Here is a 20,731-nt window from a genome sequence, read left to right on the forward strand (position 1 = left end):
GTGCTAATATTATTTAGCCAAACTTGGAACCATTTATTTCAGCCTGTTTAGCATTTTTATTTTAATGATTTCCATAATGTACAAAAATAGTGATTATGACTGGTACATGATGAGAAAGTTAGAAGATTGATAGCATATGCAGATATAAAGAAATGGTTCACTTGGCAAAATACCCCAAGATTTAAAACTCCTGAAATAAGGTACCTTATGGGTGACAGGGAAGACTCATTAGTGTTTTATAATATCCAGTTCTCTGCCTTATGGGAAATCTCTCCCTTTCTCTCCTGTGAACTCTAGCCATAATTCGATCCTACAGGAGGTGGTCCAGGTCTTTGCCTTGTAAGCTAATGAGTTAGTTGGCTATCAGTTTACATATATATTCCAACAAAGAATAGAATGCTTTCAGTATCAGACCAGTAAATGTATAGTAGCAAAATGCAGTGTCCTTTTTACAGTCGACAAACACCTCATCTTTTCCCAAAACTGAATCTTGTAATTTCCTATATTTACTGAGTAGAATTGTTTTATCACCCTTGCTATGTGCTATAAAATCTAAACTCAAAGCATCTTCCTTTATCCCTAGGTTTCCTAACATCATTATTCTAAAATAAATTGATAAATAGTCTCTTTAAAGATAAAACTTGTTAAGCTTGGTCTTTTTCTATGGAAAGATTTTAAACTAGTCTGTTAAATATTGGCATTAATTTATTCATAAGTTAGAATCCAATACTGAAACAAACCCATTATTTAGAGATGGAATAAATATCTATTTACATGCTTAAAAATCTGCCTGTAAATGTTTTTGTTTTGAGAAACACTTTTCTGTTGATAAACACTGTTTTGGTATAAACTCCAAATCCTCTTTATAAAGAGTTCAAAAAAGTTTGCTGTTTATAGTTCAAATGCACTGTTGACTTAGCAGAATGAGGCGGCACAAGCTTCTGTGGACAGCTGCTGCAGTCAGTGTGACTCACTACCTTGACATTAGAGAAATAATGCTTAGTACAGTTTGCACATTAGCATTTGAAGAGAAGATTTTTACCCCATCGCAGAAAGTGTGCTGGAGTTCAGAGAAGCAATTGTTTGGTTTTTGTGGCATTTCTTGAAAATTTTAATGAGTTTAGGACTAATTCATCTTTCAGTGAATATGATTCTTTGTATAGGTAATATTTGTGTGTGTGTGTGTGTGTAAAGTAAGGGGCTGAACTCATTTTGGTATTTTTAAGATATATTTGATAATAGAATTTATCTCAAATAACTCTTAGGCCTTTATTTTTTTTTCTCATCACAAAATATGCTGCAAGAAGCAGTTATGAAAGTAGCAATAGTATGTTTTTATCTGATTATGTTTAAAAAAACAAGTATTTCCTGCACCCAGGTTATGTGAGGGGGAGAAATCATGCTTTTTTCTTGAATAGCACTGAAATCTGCAGCTCTCTATCTGTTGGCTCAGTGAATGAGTGGACAGATGAGTAGGCATCTTAGTTTTTTGTTGTGATAAAGTGTAGGAGTCCCACGTTCAGGGCGCCATCTGTGGGAGGCCAGCTCCCACCTTTTAAAGGGTTCCTATGAGGAGGAGAGAGGAATAAGAAATATAGATAGAAAGATAGCAGAGAGGAGACAGACACAGGATAGCTTTGGGAGGAGCATGATAAAAATCCACCAGCTCCTTCTGTCTCTTCCAAAGGGCTTTTTATAACAATGCCAAGGGGTGGGGCAAAAGACCTCCCCCTTGCTAGATCAAAGCATATGCAACAGCCAGTGCAGACCCTTCCAAACCCCTGGTAACCCCCACTGTGATCCAATCATTCCCCTGTGCAGCCCTGCTGGGTAAAGCAAGCTCAGATCTCACTAGGAAACCTGTGGGTCTCCACAATAAAGTATCTGACAGAAGCAACTTAAAGGAGAAAGGGTTTATCTGGGGTCACTGTCTCCAAGGGCTAGAATCCATCATGATGCTGAAGGCATGGGCCAGAAGCATGAGGTCAGTTGATCAGGTTGTCTCAGCAGACAGAAAACAGGAACAGGAAGCAGAGTGAGGCTACAAAACCTCAAAATCCTCCCCCAGTAACATGTAAGTCTCAACCTCCTATAGATCCCACAACTTTCCAAAAAGCACCACCAGATGGCATTGAGCTCATGGGGACAGTACACATTCAAACCACAACAGCAAGTGTTCTTGTAAGCTTTCAGGGTTGACAGATCAAACTGCATTTTGGTCAGTATCCTCTTTCTGTTTTTTATATTATACTTTATGAGATTAACCATAGAATTTAGTGACTTAAAAAAAAGAAATGGCACTGGAAGAATAATAGTCTTAAGATTGAATAACTTCAACCCTTTTTTGTTAGTTTTCTACTTTATGCTAATTTTGTTGTTGTTGTTTGTTTTTTGAGACAGGGTTTCTCTGTGTAGCTGTCCTGGATCTCACTCTGTAGACCAGGCTGGCCTCAAACTCACAGAGATCCCCCTACCTCTACCTCTTAAGTGCTGGGATTAAAGGTGTGTGCCACCACCGCCCAAACCACCCAAATTTCCTACTTTATAAGACATAGTTCAAATGAGATAAAAATGGAAGACACCTAATACAAAAGACCCCTGGTTTATAATTCTTTAATTTTTTTTCAGTAGTGTAAACGTGATACATATTTAGTAGAATCTACATTTCACATTGTCTTCCTGGGCTAGTCATGCACTATATAATACTCTTCCATTTCTGGGCAGGGGCAGCAGATTGTAGCTTGCAGTAATTCATGGGCCCATGCCAGCAAGCAACTGATAATCTCCATGTAGTGCCAACTTGGACTCTAATGGTCAAGTAGGTCAGGATATTTTAAGCCCACGGTGAGTGTATCAGTATGTAAATCCACTATAAATTAAAGCACATCTGAATTTAAAAGTTAGATGATTCCAATTCTTAACAAAGGTATGGTGGTAGTTTTATTAGTTACAAATTATAAATTGTTATGACCACAGATTTCACAGGAAACATCACTTTTAACAAAATTTATTATAAAAATCACAAGAAATTAGAAATGTGATGGATACATTCAGATGCCTTAGAGGAGGTTTAAGCAAAACAAAACTTATTTAGTAAGAATATATTCCCAGAATTTCTGACCAAGAGTATCTCAATTCCAGTCTTTTATAAAGTGTTGAGATATTTTTCAAAATGTTGTAACGTACCTGCTTTTAACAGTAGCTGCTTAAAGACATCTCAGCTTGAAATCCAGTAGCCCTGAGGAAAAGTTTGTACTGGAGTAGTTTTGTAGATCACATATCATTTAGTGATGAGTTTTTACATCTCTGTGTATATAGAGAGGGCAGCAACTACAAAATTAGACTTTTAGGAATTGCAGCCTTTGAACAGGATCTATTCCTACAGAATTTCAAGTCCAGTGTCTGTCTAGTCAGCAAACTGTAATCGCATCCTCATGACCATAATGTAAATGTATAAGCTTGTTCGGTCTGAGTTTTGTGAGGTCTGAATGCTGAATGTGAAGTCACTAGTTGGCAATACAGTGGGTATATTAGGAAGCTATAGTTACTACAAATGACTTACAGGGCTTTTATGTCTTAAGATTTTCTCCTTTTATTCAGACAGCTGTGTGAGATTAATGTGGTAGAAAAAAATCCAAGAGGCAAATGAGAAAATCCAAGAGTTTTTAATTCCACGATTCAGTGTGAAACACTCCTTTTTTTAAATCACCCAAACTATGTTCATCCCAGATAGCATCAGCCATTTAAAAAGCAATTTCTCAAAATCCGAATTATATTTTGGCATGGTTTGGAGTGTTTAACATCTGCCACCCACTGCTTTATTACTGTGACTAATCGTGTCTCTCTCTCTCTTTGCCTCTACCCATCCTTCAAACTCAGGATATTTTTCTGAAGTATAAAGAATGTTCCAATAGTAGCTTTGTGACTTTTTCATGACTCCACACCAATGATAATTTTATATTACTAGTTGTATATGTTATACTCTCTACACTTTATTACATGTACTAGTAGTTTTGAACATGTGCGTTTCAAAATAAAATATAAATAAGATGCATATATTTTTATTTATTTTAAAAAGAAAATTAGCTATAAAAGCTTCCTCTTCATCTTGGTAAAAATAATTGCCCACTTCAGAGGATTCTATTCTGTACAATAGTAATTTTAAAAGAAATATAACCAACTGCATTAGCTTGTGTAGTGGTAATTACATTGATGTAACTAATGGTTGAATCTTTTAAACTCCTTAAATATAAACACCCTATAAACTATCTTGGAAATGTATATTCCTGAGGCCTAGTGAAATAATGTCTAATTTTAAAATTACAGTTTATTTGATGTTAAGTAAAAGAAGTAGAAAATGAAGGTATTTGTAATTTTTCAGAGCTCATTTATAGAAATGTGCTCGTCATGATAGGAAAGTCGCAGTCACTGGCTTCATACTGGTTCTTTCTCTGGAGCTAAGTCAAGTATTGATTGTCCTGGTGTAGAGTTTTCAAAAGGCAGACAGGAAGTGTCAGTCCTGGGCACACACCAGTACACAAAGCTCCTCCTCCATCTAATCATCTATTTCAGCCAGAAAGGCACATGTGTGCTATTTATACAATTCTTCATTTTTGTGTAGAACACTGAAGCTCTGTGTTGCATACAGGTGTGCAGGTATATGCTGCAGTATGTAAATTATGCCTCTTTGGACATTTTTATGATACCCTTACGTAGCAACTCTTGATATCTTTTTGTTTAACTTTAGGCAAATAAATTTTTGTTTTAAAATTGAACTCAAAGAGCAATTAAAAGAAAAAATTGAAATCTCTATTATCTTTTAGAAAATCTTTTGTTATCTTACTTAAAAAAGAAAATATTCTATGCAAAAGCAATGTCAGGAAATTTTTATAAAGCTATTTTAATGAATTTAGTAGTCCTATAAACTTTATTCATATAAGGGAAGAGGGTATGATATTCAGTCAGCTACACTAGAAGAAGTAGAACTCTTTATTTTGTTATAGATATTGCTGAGTAATAAATGTAACATATATATGTACATCAAATGGATCTAGTCTTTCAAAGTGAGAAATCTTAAAATGTGTCATTAGGATTTTTATGGGCAATTAAAATCTTAGTTATGAGTAACTACTAAAATCAAACAAAATTAGAAGTCTCACTGTTACATGATCCTAAACATGCTTTGTTTACAGCTAGTGGTCATCATGGTTTTAGTCCTCTACATAGGGCTGCCCTCATTAGACTGTAAACTTTGCATGGCCAGGTACTGCATGGATTTGAAATGTGCTGAGACCCTCAAATCTACCAGAGTTCCTGATAAAGGCAGGTATTCAGTAATGCTGACCAAGTAGACACATGCCAGACATTTTGCTCTTCATAAAATTTTCTCTATAGAGTTGTTACATCTACTTCTGAGCATTCCGCCTCACTCCTCTCAACCCTGTGTTTGTCCCAGTTATCTATTTTAACCCAATTATGTGTCTTGACTGAATGAATATGACTGAAATTTTGGAGGACAGTCTCTGAGCAGTACCCAAATTAAAGCACAATGCCCTGAGCGTGGTGTTACAGCTAATACAATCCTCAGCGCCTTGTCTGAGAACAAACTGGCCACTAAAGTATTTACGTCTTGGCTCTGAAGTAGAAGGCACACTCCTCATGCATCTCCAAATCAGTGAGTGATCTGAAAATGTTTCCTCTTAAAACTTCATCAGTAATCATGTATGACATATTTAAAACAATCATACTTTCGAACATGCTTAATCACAACAATAAAAGTACAAATAATAAATCTGGACACTTCATTTTTCTCTCCCAGGCTTGTGTAGAAGTCTTTGAAAGCTCTTAACTTTGAAAAGCTGTTAAATATTGAAATGTGGATCTGAGAGAAAAATGATTTCCTCCAGGTCCATTACTTACGTCATTGTTTTACACTTAAGGAGTGTATGGTGTAGTCACTAGGAACACCTCGGGACCTTGGAACTGTGCTGCCCGTGTTTGACCAACCTCCATCACTTGCTAGCAATGTTTGCTTTTTATGTTGCACTGAATTATTATATGTAAATCATTTAAAGCAATGTCTATCATGTAGCACACTTCTAGTAAGTTTTGATATTATCAATATATTATGTTTTCCTTTTGATTAAAAAATGTATTAAAAATGGAGCCCCATCTAATTGGCTGTTAATTATTTTACATGTAATTAGTTTATTCTGTGTTTATATGTATAATCTGTATTATACTCATCATGTATAAACTGCAGAATATATATTGTGTGTGTATGTAAACATGTATGTGCAAATAAAAATATGTTTAAGACAAAGTACAATAAAAATATTACAATAAAGTGAAAAATCTTGTTCTTAGATCTACTCTTTGGTGATAATAAACAAAAATATATCTTTTCAAAAGATCTCTACCTTTAAATATGTAGCTGGAACCTAGGCTGTTTACTCTGCTGTTTCTGATGGTAATATCTCTATCAACAACTATTCTTTATACATCAGTAAAACCACCCTATTAGGAAGCAAGATTTTCTTTAAAACATGATACACTGTCAGTTTCTGGTTTGAAGTTTCAGTGTCTGTTTTATGAGGTAGTCAGTAAGCAACTTGCCACGAAATGATTGTCGTTTTATGCTGATTTTCTTAAGCATATGTCATCTTCCCGAGGTAGTTAGCTGGCACATACCCTTTCTGCCCTTGTGCTTCAGCTAACCACCACTCTTTATTCCCACTTAGATCACAAAATCTAAGTATATGGACTCTCTGGTACTCCTGAAGGCTGAGTTCATGGTCACTCCGTGCTTGGAAAGCATGGACCGCATAGAAAATCTAGATAGGAAAAAAGAAAAAAAAAGAGAAAAAAGACGTTATTGGAACCAGAACCTAAAACTTTGGAGAAATTGAACAAGTCTCTACCCTTTGAGAAGCGATGCTAAGGTGCTCCTAGCTTTTGACAGTCACCCAGTCCAGCTCTTCTGATGGATCCGGTAGGCCATGACCTACCAAACCTGTGGTAGATAAAGAGTGGAAATAGACACTTTTTTCTACTGGGAGGAGTTTAGGTTGTGCATTTGATGGCAATTTGGCAGTTTCTACAAAATGCTTTTTATTGTTAATTCTTTGAATCAATCTCTAAAGAATCTCTTGCATAGATGGAAACATGGACAGACAATTTCTGTAGAACATGGACAGACAATTTCTGTAGAACGACATTTCTGTATGTAGAGTGAAAAGTGGGAGGGATGTAGAAATGTGTTGAAGAGTTAGAGAAAATAAATTACAGACCCTCATAGTAAGTAAATTTGTAGTCATTAAAATAGCTTTTTATGAGAATAACAATATAGAAAATATTAATATTAAATATTTTAAAATTGTAAAGTGACAGCTGGAAGATGGCTCAGTGGTTAAGAGTACATGAACTTTTGCAAAGGACCCAATCTAGATATCAGCACCCACTTGGGAGTTTCACGACCAGTTGCCAGAACTCCAGGTCCAGGGTATCTAGTGCTCTCTTCAGACTTGGAGGGCAACTGTACTCACACATACACATACCAACACACAGACACACATGTATAAAATTAGATGAATAATGTGTGCCTAGAATTACTAAGTAATTTCTCTGAAAAATCCTTCACAATTACTAGATAAGTTGGAAGACCTCAAGTCAGTGTTTAAGTCATCTTCAGTAAAATCAAAAGACTGCTGGTAAAAAGGTTTCCTTATGATAGAAAATTAAGCAATTGTCCAATAACATTTGTACATTCATTTAATCAAACTTTGCAAAAAATTATATCAGGAACCTTACAACTGAGCTAAAGCAGTAATGAATACTGATAAGATAAAACAACAGAACCACGAGTCACCATCACCAATAACAAGCTACACATGAACAGTACAGTGCATTTTGAAGGAAGTGGTCTTTCATAAGGGACAAAGTAATAAAGGAGGCTAGTATGTCACATCCACAAATGTGAATGCATAGAAAAGTGATAGGAAAAAAAGATGGAAAATTGAGGGCTAATGGATGAAGGCTCTGTGAGAAATGAGTTGATGTCACTGAGCTGGAAAGGAGATGGAACAGTGTAGTGAGAGGGCCTGTTGTTATGTGAATCTTAAACCAACACTTACTTCAATAAAACTCTGATTCCATTGACTGGTACCTTAACAAGGAGCCTGAGGCCTTATTCAAGGGAAGGAGCTGTATTGCTAGGGTCAGAAGGTTTGCCCTGCAATTCTACGGTAATAATGAGGTAAAACTTAGGAAGAAGTGAGTAGGTCTTAAAGACAGAGGCTTCATGGATAGGATTAATTTTTATAAAAGCATGGCAAAACTATCATCCCTTCTAAGTGAGAATCTAGCCAAAAGGTGCTATCCACCTACAAGGTTGACTTCATCAGACACCAAAAACAGTGCCTTGATCTCAGACTTCGGGTATCTACAACAGTGAGGATTTTATTGTAGGTAGGCCATCCAGTATATGGTATTTTGTTAATGGCAATTTGAATGGTCCAAGGTACACCTCTCAACTGGCCATGTATGCCATGCTGCACAGTAGTGTTCAAAAGTTTACTTGACCTAAAAGGTTTGGACATCATATAGGAGACTGTGGTGCATACACGAAGATAGATTGCTGGAAATGGATTACTTCATTTGGAAGTAAAGAAGAAAACAGAATGGAGGAGCTATAAATTCTTAATGAAATTTCAGGAGTGATAAATACCTTTTACAGAGCCTGTGACAGTTTATGTCACATGGGCTGTATCCTCAACAACCCTCTCAGTTAAGACTACTTGGAAACATGATTAAGGACAAGGCTCCCCAGGGCTGCTAGCACCCATGTCTTCTAACTCCCAATCCTGTGCTTAGTCCGTTTCTTTTAGGGTTTTAGGAATCAAACCCTTGTTCTAAGAAAGCTACACAGTGTGTTCTTGGAGAAAGGCTCCATAGTCTCTCATCTGAGTACTCTTCTACAGTTCTGAAAGTGACAATATTGAATAGGTCCACAAGATTAATGTGGTTAATTTGGTTTGCAAAAGCTTCCAGGAGTGTGACGTGCTAAATTATAGTCCCAGAATAATCTATAAGAGCTGGAATCAGCAGTGTGGTCATCTTTGAAATTTGAATCAATAATAAATATGCTTTCCCAGTGCAGGCATGGATTTTTCAGGATAGATTAGCTACTGTCCCATCCCTCAACACCTATGTAGTCTTTCACTTTGGCACAAATTTCCTCAAAGGGAAAATAAAATCTGATTAGATGTATTTACTATTATTATATGTATTTTTTGTTGTGGCTTTTTTTTTTTGGTTTGTTTTTTGAGACAAAGTCTCACTATGCTTGCCTGGAATTCACTATGTAGACCAGGCTCACCTTGAATTCATAGAGATCTGTTTGCCTCTGCCTCTAGAGTGTTGGAATTAAAAGTGTGTGCCATCATGCCTGGCTTAAAATATATAGTTTAAACAAATATAAATTATCATGAAATCATACATTTAAAATTTAAAATTATGTAACACTTTTATATTATCATAGCCCAAATTTGTTTCAAATTGGCAGTTTCTAGTTCTTATATAACATGCTAAATAAAGGCGTACTTTACATACTGAAAATGGGACTAAGTCTGCTTTGAAAGAGAGAGTAGTGTCTCTGGTCTTCTAATTCTTTTTGTTTCCTTTGTTGTTAGATGAAAAATTAGAGGTTTTCAGTTTGTCATGAATTTAAGAGCTGAATGATTTCTTATTTTCAAATCTCAGTCTGCATTTGTCTAACTTTAAATGTGTATATGTTTTTGTCCAGAAGCATTCATTAAAATGTTATTAATATGAATTATAGTCATGTATTTCTTTTTTCCTTGTTATTTATTAAAATGTTTTACTGATTGCTCCTTTGCTCCTTGTAAGGCTGCATTTCACTTTATATATATGATACCCTGGCACCACAGACCAGCTCTCCACAGCATTTGATTTAAAATCACCTAGATCATGACTCACACCCAGATTATTACCCGTAAGCATCATACGGTTCCCTGTGGCACCATTACCACCTCAGCAGTCTCTTAGTCTATATATTTTTACATTTCATTTTTATTTCTTAACTTCACTGCATTGTGCAATCTCATTTTATTGATTTTTATTCCAATTCTCCAACTATGACCAATAAAATTCTTAACATTTTAATTTTCATTTCCAAAACTAAAAAGCTTTAAAACCAGCATTTACTCTATTAGTTCCAAAGCCAAAATAATTACACTGCATGAAAAATACTATTCTTTTCTCTCACCCTCTAGAAACAAGCTTTTTCTTCATTCAATGATTATATATTTTTATTAACAAGTAGGTTTTTATGAAGTAAGCTGGGGTTTAATAAAAATGTTTTAATACGGATTTAAACAGGAGGGTTAAGGAAAGAGTGCTTCTCAGAGACTAAAGCACACCGGAGAGCCTAGGAGTGAGTTCCACTAAGTCCTTCTCCCTTGGTAGGCATTAGTAGTCATACAGGATTTGGGTGAGTTTGCAGCTGTTATCACAAAAGGATGGCTAAGAAACCACAGCACACCACAGGTGCCTCCTGAGGAGCTCCCGACATGGTTATAACTGAGAGGACAAAGGTAGGTGACAGGGATCCTGGGAGGTAGGGTTATCTTCAGGGTAAATAAGTAGTTTTATGAAAAAAAAAGTTTTAAAAGTAAACAAAAAGGCCCCTAAGTGCTATAAATATCTTTATTCCCTTTCTCTCTCCATCCTGTCCTCCCTCTTTTCCTCAAATGGTCATAAAAATGAATTGTATTTTTACAACCTATTTGCCTTTCAGAATATTGTAAAACATTTTTCTATATCAAACATTCTCTTAATCTTCATTCTAATGGAGTATGTAGCTAGAGTTTTCTTGCCTGGCCCACAGTCAGGACAAATCTCTGTCACCCGCCAGTCCCACAGCCACTCAGACCCAACCAAGTAAACACAGAGACTTATATTGCTTACAAACTGTATGGCCATGGCAGGCTTTTTGCTAACTGTTCTTATATCTTAAATTAATCCATTACTAGAAATCTATACCTTGCCACGTGGCTCGTGGCTACCAGCATCTTCACATGCTGCTTGTCATGGCGGCGGCTGGCAGTGTCTCCCTTCACCTTCCTGTTATCTCAGTTCTCCTCTCTGTTACTCCTGCCTATACTTCCTGCCTGGCTACTGGCCAATCAGTGTTTTATTTATTGATCAAACAGAGCGACACATTTGACATACAGACCATCCCACAGCAGGAGTGCTTAAATAACTTAGGATCAGCCTGTCAAGTTGTTGATGAACTTTCAAAACAATGGCATATTCAACATCACTATCATAAGTAGTTATAAAATGTAAAGACAAAGACCAGGTCACAAGTTTGAAAAATAACACACTTGTCTAAAAATGTGCTTTTAATTGTACCTCCATAGAAAAGAGCACATGCAAAGAAGCTCATTTTCAAAATAATTGAGGAAACCCTCTGTGGTAATGTGAATGAAAATGGCCCACATAGGCTCATATGTTTGAATACTAGGTCCCTAGTTAGTGGAACTCTTCGGGAAGGACTAGGAGGTGTGGTTTTGTTGGAGGAGGTATATTGTAAAAGCCCATGCCATTCCCAGTTAGGATGAACAGGGACTCCAGTAAGCTGTAAATAAACACTTTCTTCTTCCATGGTATCTTATCACAGCAATAGAAAAGTAACTAAGATGTCCTCCAAAGCCATTCACAGACCCCATAGGCCCTTGAGGTCCAGGGTAAAGATCAAATATGGAAGTCACAGAGCAGATACAGCAATAAACTTGTTGTGGAATATTTGTACACTGTGTGAAGATGTATTCACTGTGATTGGTTTAATAAGGAGCTGAATGGGTCAATAGCTAGGCAGGAAGACAGGACTCTGGAAAGAAGAAAAGCAGAGTCACCAGGAGACACAAAGAGGAAACAGGAGGTACAAGATGGAAGAGAGGTAACGCCATGTGATAGAACATAGATTAATATAAATGGGTTAATTTAAGTTATGAGAGCTAGTTAGGATCAACCCTATGCTATAGGCCAAGCTTTATAATTAATAAAAAGTCTCTATGTCATTATTTACAAGCTGGCTGGTGGAACAGAGCAAGACTCATCACATAAACTAGTCTTCAGCTGTCTGTATCTCAGTGTTTCTGAAAGCCTCAGAGATGCCCTTGAAAGTTAGGTAGAAGCCAAGCTTTCTCATCCACCTGCCCTTGTCAGGGTTCACTTGAATCATCAAGAAGACTGCAGTACAGCCTAGAACTCCTGTAGTATATGCTCCTGAAGTCTGGAGAATAACAGAAAGTGCTGCCACTGTAGGAATAAGCAGAGCAAGAAATAGTGGCACCAAGCAACCCCCCTACACACACACACACACACACACACACACACACACACACACACACACACGCAGTGTAGGTTACAGCTGACTTCCTGATTTTTTTCCCTAAGTTTAAATAGCCATGCAGAAAATTGCTATTGGGTCTATCAGATATAAGATTTGACAAAGATCCAATTTCCTGCCACTTTCGGTCGCTTATTTGGACCTCTATGCGGTGTCACTCTCTATGTCACCCATAAATATCAGGGGCTCAGTTTTCACAAGAAGCCTGAGAGCTGATAGAGTGGGAAGGCCAGCCTGAGGCAAAAATGAAAATACAACCCTTTCTCCTTATTTCCAGGGACGAAGAGCAGCTGCATGAGGGGTCTGAAAACCACCAGCCCATATGCCTCTTCTGTCAGAGCTAAAGCATGAAAGGAATTGTTCCTTCCTGCCTCTTCTTTTTCTCTTTCTTTTTCTGGAGTTCCCCACAGGGGTCACCTCTCTTTGCAGTAAGTGAACTGGGGCATAATCTGTGCTCAAAATGGGGAGACCTTTAATTTGAATGAAATCATCTAAATCTGAATGAAGTTATCAGAAATCCCATGTGACCACTGATCCAAGATGGGCTTCCCAATACAATTTTATTAGTAATAATGCTAATATTTATTCAGTGCTGGTTATCTATGTTAAATTGGTTTCCAAACTCAGAGGAAACAGAATAAATAGGATTTTTAGATAAGAATCTCCGATATATTTTCTATTTTGAGAAAGAGAAAATTTCCTCCCTGCTCCCCCATTAAAGAAAGCATTTAGCATCCAATTCACCTGATCTTTACTGATAGGATCACTTGAGGAAGACTGTTTTGCTGTAGCAGCTAGTGGGAGCCAACTTTACACTGTTGCTAGTCCAGCTGAAGGAATAGTTAACCCCAAAATCCTTGTAAAGTTAGGCTAGAATTAGAATCAGTATCCTTCTAGCTTTATGATGCTGTCTTATTTACTATTCTATTGCTGTGAGTGGACACCATGACCAAAGCACTCAAAAAAGGGCAGCAGACAGGCTTGGTGAAGAAACAGTTACCTGAGAGCTTTCCATCCTGATCCTTGTGCAGAAGGCAGAGAAAGAGGGAGAGAGAAAGAGGGAGGGAAGGAGGGAGAGGAATCTGATCCTGAGTATAGTGTGGGCCTTTGAATCTCAAAGCCCACCCCAGCAATGCACTTCCTCCAACCAGGCCACACCTCCTAGTCCTTCTAATCCTTCTCAAACAGTTTTACTAGCTGGGGACCAAGCATTCAAACATATGAACCTGTGTGAGCCATTCTCCATCCAAACCACCAGAGGCGCCATGCCAAACTTGGGCCTCAGATTCTATCTAGACTATTGAGGTAAGCAGAAAAGTCTATGAGAATATTCAGTCAGGTCTAAAGATTTCACCTAATTGAAAAAAAAAATGAGCTAACGTTATAATGTGCCTTTCAGAAGCTGTAAGTAAGCTGAGAGGGTTAGCAAATGAGTCCATCATGCCTGGGAAGAAAGATTTGCAGATAACATATCTGATAAAGAAGTCACACTGAGAATTTACAAAGAACTCTCTCTCATAAGACATAAGAAGGATTTAGGTTTGTAGCAATGAGATGGATGTGGTTAAGACAATAAAAGAATTTTAAGGTTGAAAAAAAGTAGATCAATATCTGAATAGAAGACAGAATGGTAAAGAAGCACAGGAGAAGACATTCAGTAGCATCAGTCTTTAGATGAAATCCAACACCATCAAGAGACAACACTTTAAGCTCACTATGAGGGTTATAATATAAACTAGCATCACCAAGGAAGAGCCAACAATGTTCATCCATTCCTGATAAAATGTAAAATGTGAATGGGCACTCTGAAAAATGATTTGGCATTTCCTCTAAAAGTAAAACATAATTTTACCATGCTAGGATACAAATCCATTTCTGGATGTCTGTTCAAGAGAAGTGAAATCTACACAGACTCATACATTAATGTCCATAGCAACATTAGTCACAATAGCATCAAAATAGACATTGCCAAATGTACATTAACTGGTGAATAGTTAAACAAAATTCCATATCTACTTAAGAATATTATTAGGCAGTAAAAAAGGTTATATATAATATATATATACACATATATATATATGTATATATATATTTACAAGATCAATGAATATCAAACACATGCTGAAAGGAAAAAAGCCAGGTACAAAGCACCATATTCTGTTTCATCCATGGGAGACACACAGAAAAGATGGAATATAGAGAAGGAAAATAGGTCAGTGATTTCCAAAAGCTGGGAAAAAGCAGGGAGTGTAAATGAATCCAAAGGAGTTTGGGCATGAAAGAAATGTTCTAAAGTTGGTTTGTACAACTCTGTAATTATAACTAAAAGTCCCTGGATTTTACATTGAAATTAAGTGAATTCTATGGCACGTAAATAAGAGCTAAATAATGCTATTGCTGAAGGGCAACATGTCAATCCCTGTAAAGATTTTCTATATACCCTTTGACCATATTTTTATTAATATCCTTACAAACATATTTCTAAAAGCATACAGAAAGAGATGAAGGATGTTCCTGGAATTATTGTTTTACATTTTTTAAAAACAAGACATCTTAAATATCTTAAACTGGGTTAGTAGTTATATATGACTTATTCTAGAAAATGGGTATGACAGCATATGTTCATAATTCTACCACTCAGGAGACTGAAGTAAAAAGACAGCCTGAGGTGTATCATGAGATTCTGATTCAAAACCAAAATTTTTCAAAGATGCTTCACAGAATTGTTTAAAGGAATAAATTCATTATATAGGTAGAGTTATGTTTAACTATTTAAAAAGTAACACATAAGATATGTTTTATTTGTGTATATTTTTATGTATGCATAAAATATATCTGAAAGACACACATGGGATGATTTCTTTGAGGAGTATCACTAAGGGGAAAGGAATAAAGACCTTACATTTAATTTATGGGTATTGTTCCATTTTTCACTTCCTGAAAATAAAATGTACTACCTCAATGGAAAAGAAATTTAGGCTAATGGAAATTACTAAGTTAAAAAGGCAGAAAATTAGTTGGTTACTACTTGGAGATTAATAACTGAATATTCTGAAACTTTATGAGGTAGCAAAAATGAACCTTACATTCTAATTAGCTTACCAGTTTGTGAAGGTGCTATGCCAGTAGTCTTTGCATTGGCACAATGAGAGAAAGGTAAACTAGCAATTGTTCATGTAAAGAAGATGGTATTAATAAGAGACAAAATGTCCAAGTCCTACTCAGCTCAATGAAGATGTTGCTTGTAGAGCAGTGCTTCTCAACCTTCCTGATGCTACAACACTTTAATACAGTTCCTTATGTTGTGGTGACCCCCAGCCATAAAATTATTTTCAATACTACTTCATAACTATAATTTTGCTACTCTTGTGAATTGTAATGTAAATGTCTGTGTTTTCTGATGGTTTCCGTGGCAGCCCACAGATTGAGAACCACTGTTCTAGAGGATTCAGAGACAAGTTCCTACCTGATGTTGATGACCACAGCTCAGCTGCCTTTCTCCAATGGTGGAGCATTAAAAACAAATTCCTAACCACCCTGAATACTTAGCAGTGAAGTAGTAACTGCTATGGTTTGTTGAATCTCTATTCCGTGTCAGGAGTCCAGCACACATATTATCTCTAGTCAAAACACCAACTCTGCAGTATAGGGAGTTTTTGTTTTTGTTTTGAGGAAATGGGTTTCAATAATTAAATTCTTTGCTCAACAGTCCACAGATGGTATGTGCTAAAAGGCTTAGGTATTTTCGATGTCAAAACTGGCAGTTTCCCGGTAAGTATTTCAGCTCAACGTGAGCAGTTAGAGATTCTCTCATTTGAGTGGCCAAGTATTTTTTGCCTCAAGGTTTAAAGTCTTACCTGTTCATCTACCTCTTGAAAATGATCAACATCAGCACCATTTGTTTCAGACTTCCCACAAGTGCCACTAAGAGATGAGCTGCTGTCGCTTATGCTGCCTTCAGGAGTGCTCGTGACACTGTCGCAAGCTGGCCGACAAGATACAAAGAGGCTGATGTTCTCGAAATCGTCGTCACAGAATCTGTTCTCAGCATCTGCCTTCTGCTCTTTCGCTGGGTTGTAGCGCTTTAGGAAGGAGGAATACACGTAGCCTTTTACAACTGGTAGAAAAAGAAAGCACCAGGGTTAGGTGTAGACCTTCCCCAAACACGCAGAGACCCCTGGGAAAATCTTAACCTGAAGAGCAGTAATAGTTCTGTGGGAAAAGAAACTTACATCCTGTGTCAACAAACCACCTGCTTGTACTCCCCAGGGGATCTTTCTGTTCCAGGACGGCTACCAACTCTCCTTCTAGAAGATTGATGTCATGCTCTTGGGTGGCGTTGCACTTGCGCTTAGCTCGGTAGAGTTCCTCTGCTCCGTATGTGGACAGAAGTTTGGAGCGGTGATCGTCAGTTTGATGTGGCATTTCTGGCTGGGAAAAGGAAGAAGTCCTGGTTCAGGTGGACCCACCCTCGTTGAGTTTATAAAGACTTTCCTCTAGAGAATTATTTCTCTATACAAGTTTTATATTAATCTGGATATATTGCAAGGTCAGACTCTCACAATTCAGCTGAGATTTTTAGTTAAAAAATCTCGAGTAAGCACATGAGGGCAGTGTTGTAGAAAAGAAAGAAAATTCAACTGGGGCTAAGAAGGCAGAGGCTCTGGGGCTGCAAAGATGGCTCAGAGGATAAAAGCACCCGTCTGATGACCTGGATCCAATCACCAGAACCCATATAGTTGAAGGAGAGAACCAGTTCCCATAAGTTATCCTCTGACCTCCAAATGTACTCCTCTGTGTATCTCTGTGTGTGTGTGTGTGTGTGTGTGTGTGTGTGTGTGCATGCACATTTGTGACTCCTGCCCCGTTTACCAAGAAAAAGATGCCCACCGGCAAACATACAAATATAAGAAAAATAAATAACTTAGTAATTTTAAAAAATGTTGAAAGAAGGCAGAGGTTCTAACAACTCCTGACTGTTGAGTAACATTTCACTATTTTGTATGTATTTGCTTGCACAGTAAGTACTTTATAATTTTAATTCAGTAAATTGCCTATGTGCATCTTTTTCTTGGTAAATGGGGCAGGAGTCACAAAGAGACACTTTCCAAACTCTGGCACTAAATGACTTTGACAAAAACTGCTGTATCTCTGGAGGATGGAAATGAAATAGGTTGAAAATGAGGGGCTGCACCGTGTGATTTATGTCTTTAAAATCCTAATCGAGAAAGTCTGAGTATCCACCGTGTGTCAAGCACAAGTTTTGGTATGTGAGGGAACTAGCATGAATGAAACAGAAACAAACATCATGATCTTCTGGAGTTTATAATATAAAAAAAAGAAACATAATAAAATGTAACATAATAAGCGAATGACACGTTATTTGGATGATTTGATTAGTATGGGAAGCAATGCGCTGCGAGGCAAAGAGATGATGTTTTCACTGTCACAGATAATGCTAAACTCACCAGAACCTGAGCAGGCTTCTTCTTTTCAAAGCTAAGTTTCCTCTCAATAAAGGTGGCACTGTTGTCCTTTACAAAATTCAAGTTTTGAACCTCTTCCAGCACGCGATTTTGAATCTCAGAGATGCTCAAGACTGGCAGTGGCACCTGTGGGAAAAACAGTGTGGTGTTTTCAGACAACCTATCACACTGGGCACTGACTCTGCCAGGGCTGGGATGGCGGGGAATGTAAGGCAGTACCACAGGGAAAGATCGGGGCAACTTGGGAGCTTCTACAAAGATGGGCAACCTGGCATTTCTGAAGCCACACAAAATGGTAGGGATACTTTTCTTTCTTATGTTTCAAGACTCCATAGGAGAACAAAACAGGAAAGGGGCAAGAAAGACCCAGGAGTGAAGTGCTGAAGCTGTGGTATTAGCAGTGCCCCAGGTGGGACAGTGGGAGTGGGCAGGTAGTGAGCTTACAACAAAAAGCATGGTTGGGAGTGTCCCTGTGTTTGTCCTACATGTTTAACATGTATGGAAGCTGGAAACCAGGAATGGACAGTTGTTGGGGGGGACATTTAAGGAGGGGAATGGTAGAATATATGTGAAAGGAAAGAAGAAAAGGGGTGTCTGGGGCAGAGGAAGAAGGCTTAAACTAATGGAAGAAGGTATTTGTGGCCTATGCTCTTGCAATCCAAGTTAAAAAAAAAAAAAAAGGACATAGAACATATGTGATTTGGACACCAGGGGGAGAATGTTGGAAGCTAAAGGTTTAAGCAGGAAAGGTCAGGTAGGCAGTGGCAGAGGGTAAGGAGTAGATCAACCAAAACTAAGGATATATGAAGAAACCTTATCAAAATATAATTTGCTAAAAATGAGTTTAAACCAAAGTATCTCCCACATCAGTGAATGATGCTGCTCCCAGAAGACATGAATCACTAAATAAAAATGTCAGTGCTGAGCATGGATTTCTCCCTTTCATTTTTTGGGCTGAGAGACCCCAGAAGCACCTAAAACAATACAGGCTATTGTCCTTGTTCTTTGGTGCCCTCCATAGGCAGATATTAAGGCTGTATTACTGAAGACATGTACTTTTGTTGCAGGGCACACACAAAAAAAAATCTTGAACTGACCAGGAAACTCTTTTTGATGGCTAGCTTTTGTTTTAGTTAGAGTTTCTACTGCTGTGAAGAGACACCATGATTATGGCAACTCTTATAAAGGAAAACATTTAATTGGGGCAGGCTTACAGTTCAGAGGTTTAGTCCATTATCATCATGGCAGGACACTGCAACATACAGGCAGATACAGTCTTTAAAACTATATGATTCAAAATGCAGAAGGATATCTGACTGACTTTATGCTTAAACCACACCACACAAGGGCCACGCATGCACATTCTGAATGAAGACTGAGGTTGAGGTGGCCAAGGAGTAGCGCTGTGCTCACCGGCCTGACTATGGAATAAACCTGCAGAGCCGCCAGCATCAAGTCCCGGAGGAGGGTGATAAAACTGCACAGGCAGTTCAGCAGGATCTTCCTGGCAGCCTGGTTGAATGCCTGGAGCTCTTCCACAAGCTGGGCATTGAGGGCCTCATATTCCCGTTTGGCCAAGTCTGATTCGTCGGCAGCTGACCGTGGCAGGGAGCTATTATAGTCCAGTAGTTTGTCATAGCGTTTTTGGATGAGCTTCTGAGGCCCTGGGAATAAGGACAGCAAGGCTGACAGTGGGGTCAGGATGAGTCTCTGAGAGCGAGCTACCTGCAAAAAAATATATAGATAGATAGATAGTCACATTACTGAGGGAAGGATGGCTCACTCCATGACCAATGCTGCTCTCAATAGGCCTACCTCCTCTCTTCTGAAGCTCAAAGGGAACAGGACAACACCCAGTCATTTAAGAAGAGGATCTCACATTTAGGGGGGCTGCCTAAGCTTGTTTATTCAGGCTTAAAGCATCAGTATTGAACCTGAAGATGAGCGAGAAGAGAAAGCCTGCTCACCCAGATCATAATTCTTCAGTCTACAGCTGTGCTGTGGATGCCTCCTTCAGGACCCTCCCTCTTGTTCTCTTCTAACCCCAGAGCCAAGCTGAGCTATTATACGGCATCAAGGTTGTGGTGAGGGATGTCAGTGTATGGCATGATTGACCAACTCACCACCTTCGCCTCTTGCCATCAGCAAAATGTGCACAAGCATTCTAAGGCGAGACTCTATTATTAGCCTCCCCCCATTGGTTTCAAATCTGTTTTTTAACCTCGAGGTTTGTTTTTGGGTGGAATTGTATTCCCCATGCAAGCATTGGTTCTTTAAATGTATATCTTAAGCCTGTGACAGAAATGACCAGACCTAAACATTTAAATACACCAAAGGATCGAGGGTATCTGAAACTACTATATTTTCAGCTCTGAAACATTAAAGAAAAATTTTGCATTAGTGGCCAACCCCATGTCGGTACTCAAGAATCCTAGATTTAATGTCTTCTCTTCTTGTGTCTTTTCCTTGTGTGCTGAAATGCACCTTTATCCTGGGTCTGATGACTGCCCTGCCTCGCACCTTATCACACATGTTATAAGAATCTGGAAGTAGTTTTATCATTTGTAACCTCAAAGATATTCCAGGAAATCTGAGCAACAGCCTGTATTAATTAATGTAAATGGTTCCTGCTAACTTTGTCTGAACTCATTGGACATTTAAAAGAGGGAATCTCATACGTTAGTGGCACCGGCAATAGCCAACACAAATTAGATTTGATTTGCAGTTTATGGAATAATCAATAGATACCAGCCCACCAATTAATGAGCCCCTAGACTAGGCAACAAATGTATTTACTGTGTCTGGGATAAGT

At 38.0% G+C, this 20,731-nt stretch overlaps 1 protein-coding gene across 1 annotated transcript in view; it reads right to left on the reverse strand.

The window, feature by feature from the left end:
• Positions 1-95: 95 nt before the first annotated feature.
• The window catches only part of Arhgef38 (Rho guanine nucleotide exchange factor 38), a 122,420-nt gene continuing 101,784 nt past the window's right edge, over positions 96-20,731 (reverse strand). Inside the window, exons 10-14 of the mRNA XM_052730848.1 lie at positions 19,333-19,644; positions 17,902-18,045; positions 16,666-16,864; positions 16,291-16,550; positions 96-6,833 (exon numbers count right to left, since the gene is read on the reverse strand). Of these exons, the coding sequence (XP_052586808.1) occupies positions 6,648-6,833; positions 16,291-16,550; positions 16,666-16,864; positions 17,902-18,045; positions 19,333-19,644 (1,101 nt within the window). The 3' untranslated portion in view covers positions 96-6,647. The remainder of the gene's footprint in view (positions 6,834-16,290; positions 16,551-16,665; positions 16,865-17,901; positions 18,046-19,332; positions 19,645-20,731) is intronic.

The sequence above is a fragment of the Peromyscus californicus genome, unplaced genomic scaffold (assembly GCF_007827085.1).
Source record: "Peromyscus californicus insignis strain IS unplaced genomic scaffold, ASM782708v3 Scaffold_9__1_contigs__length_137607984, whole genome shotgun sequence".
In the NCBI taxonomy this organism is placed as follows: domain Eukaryota; kingdom Metazoa; phylum Chordata; class Mammalia; order Rodentia; family Cricetidae; genus Peromyscus; species Peromyscus californicus.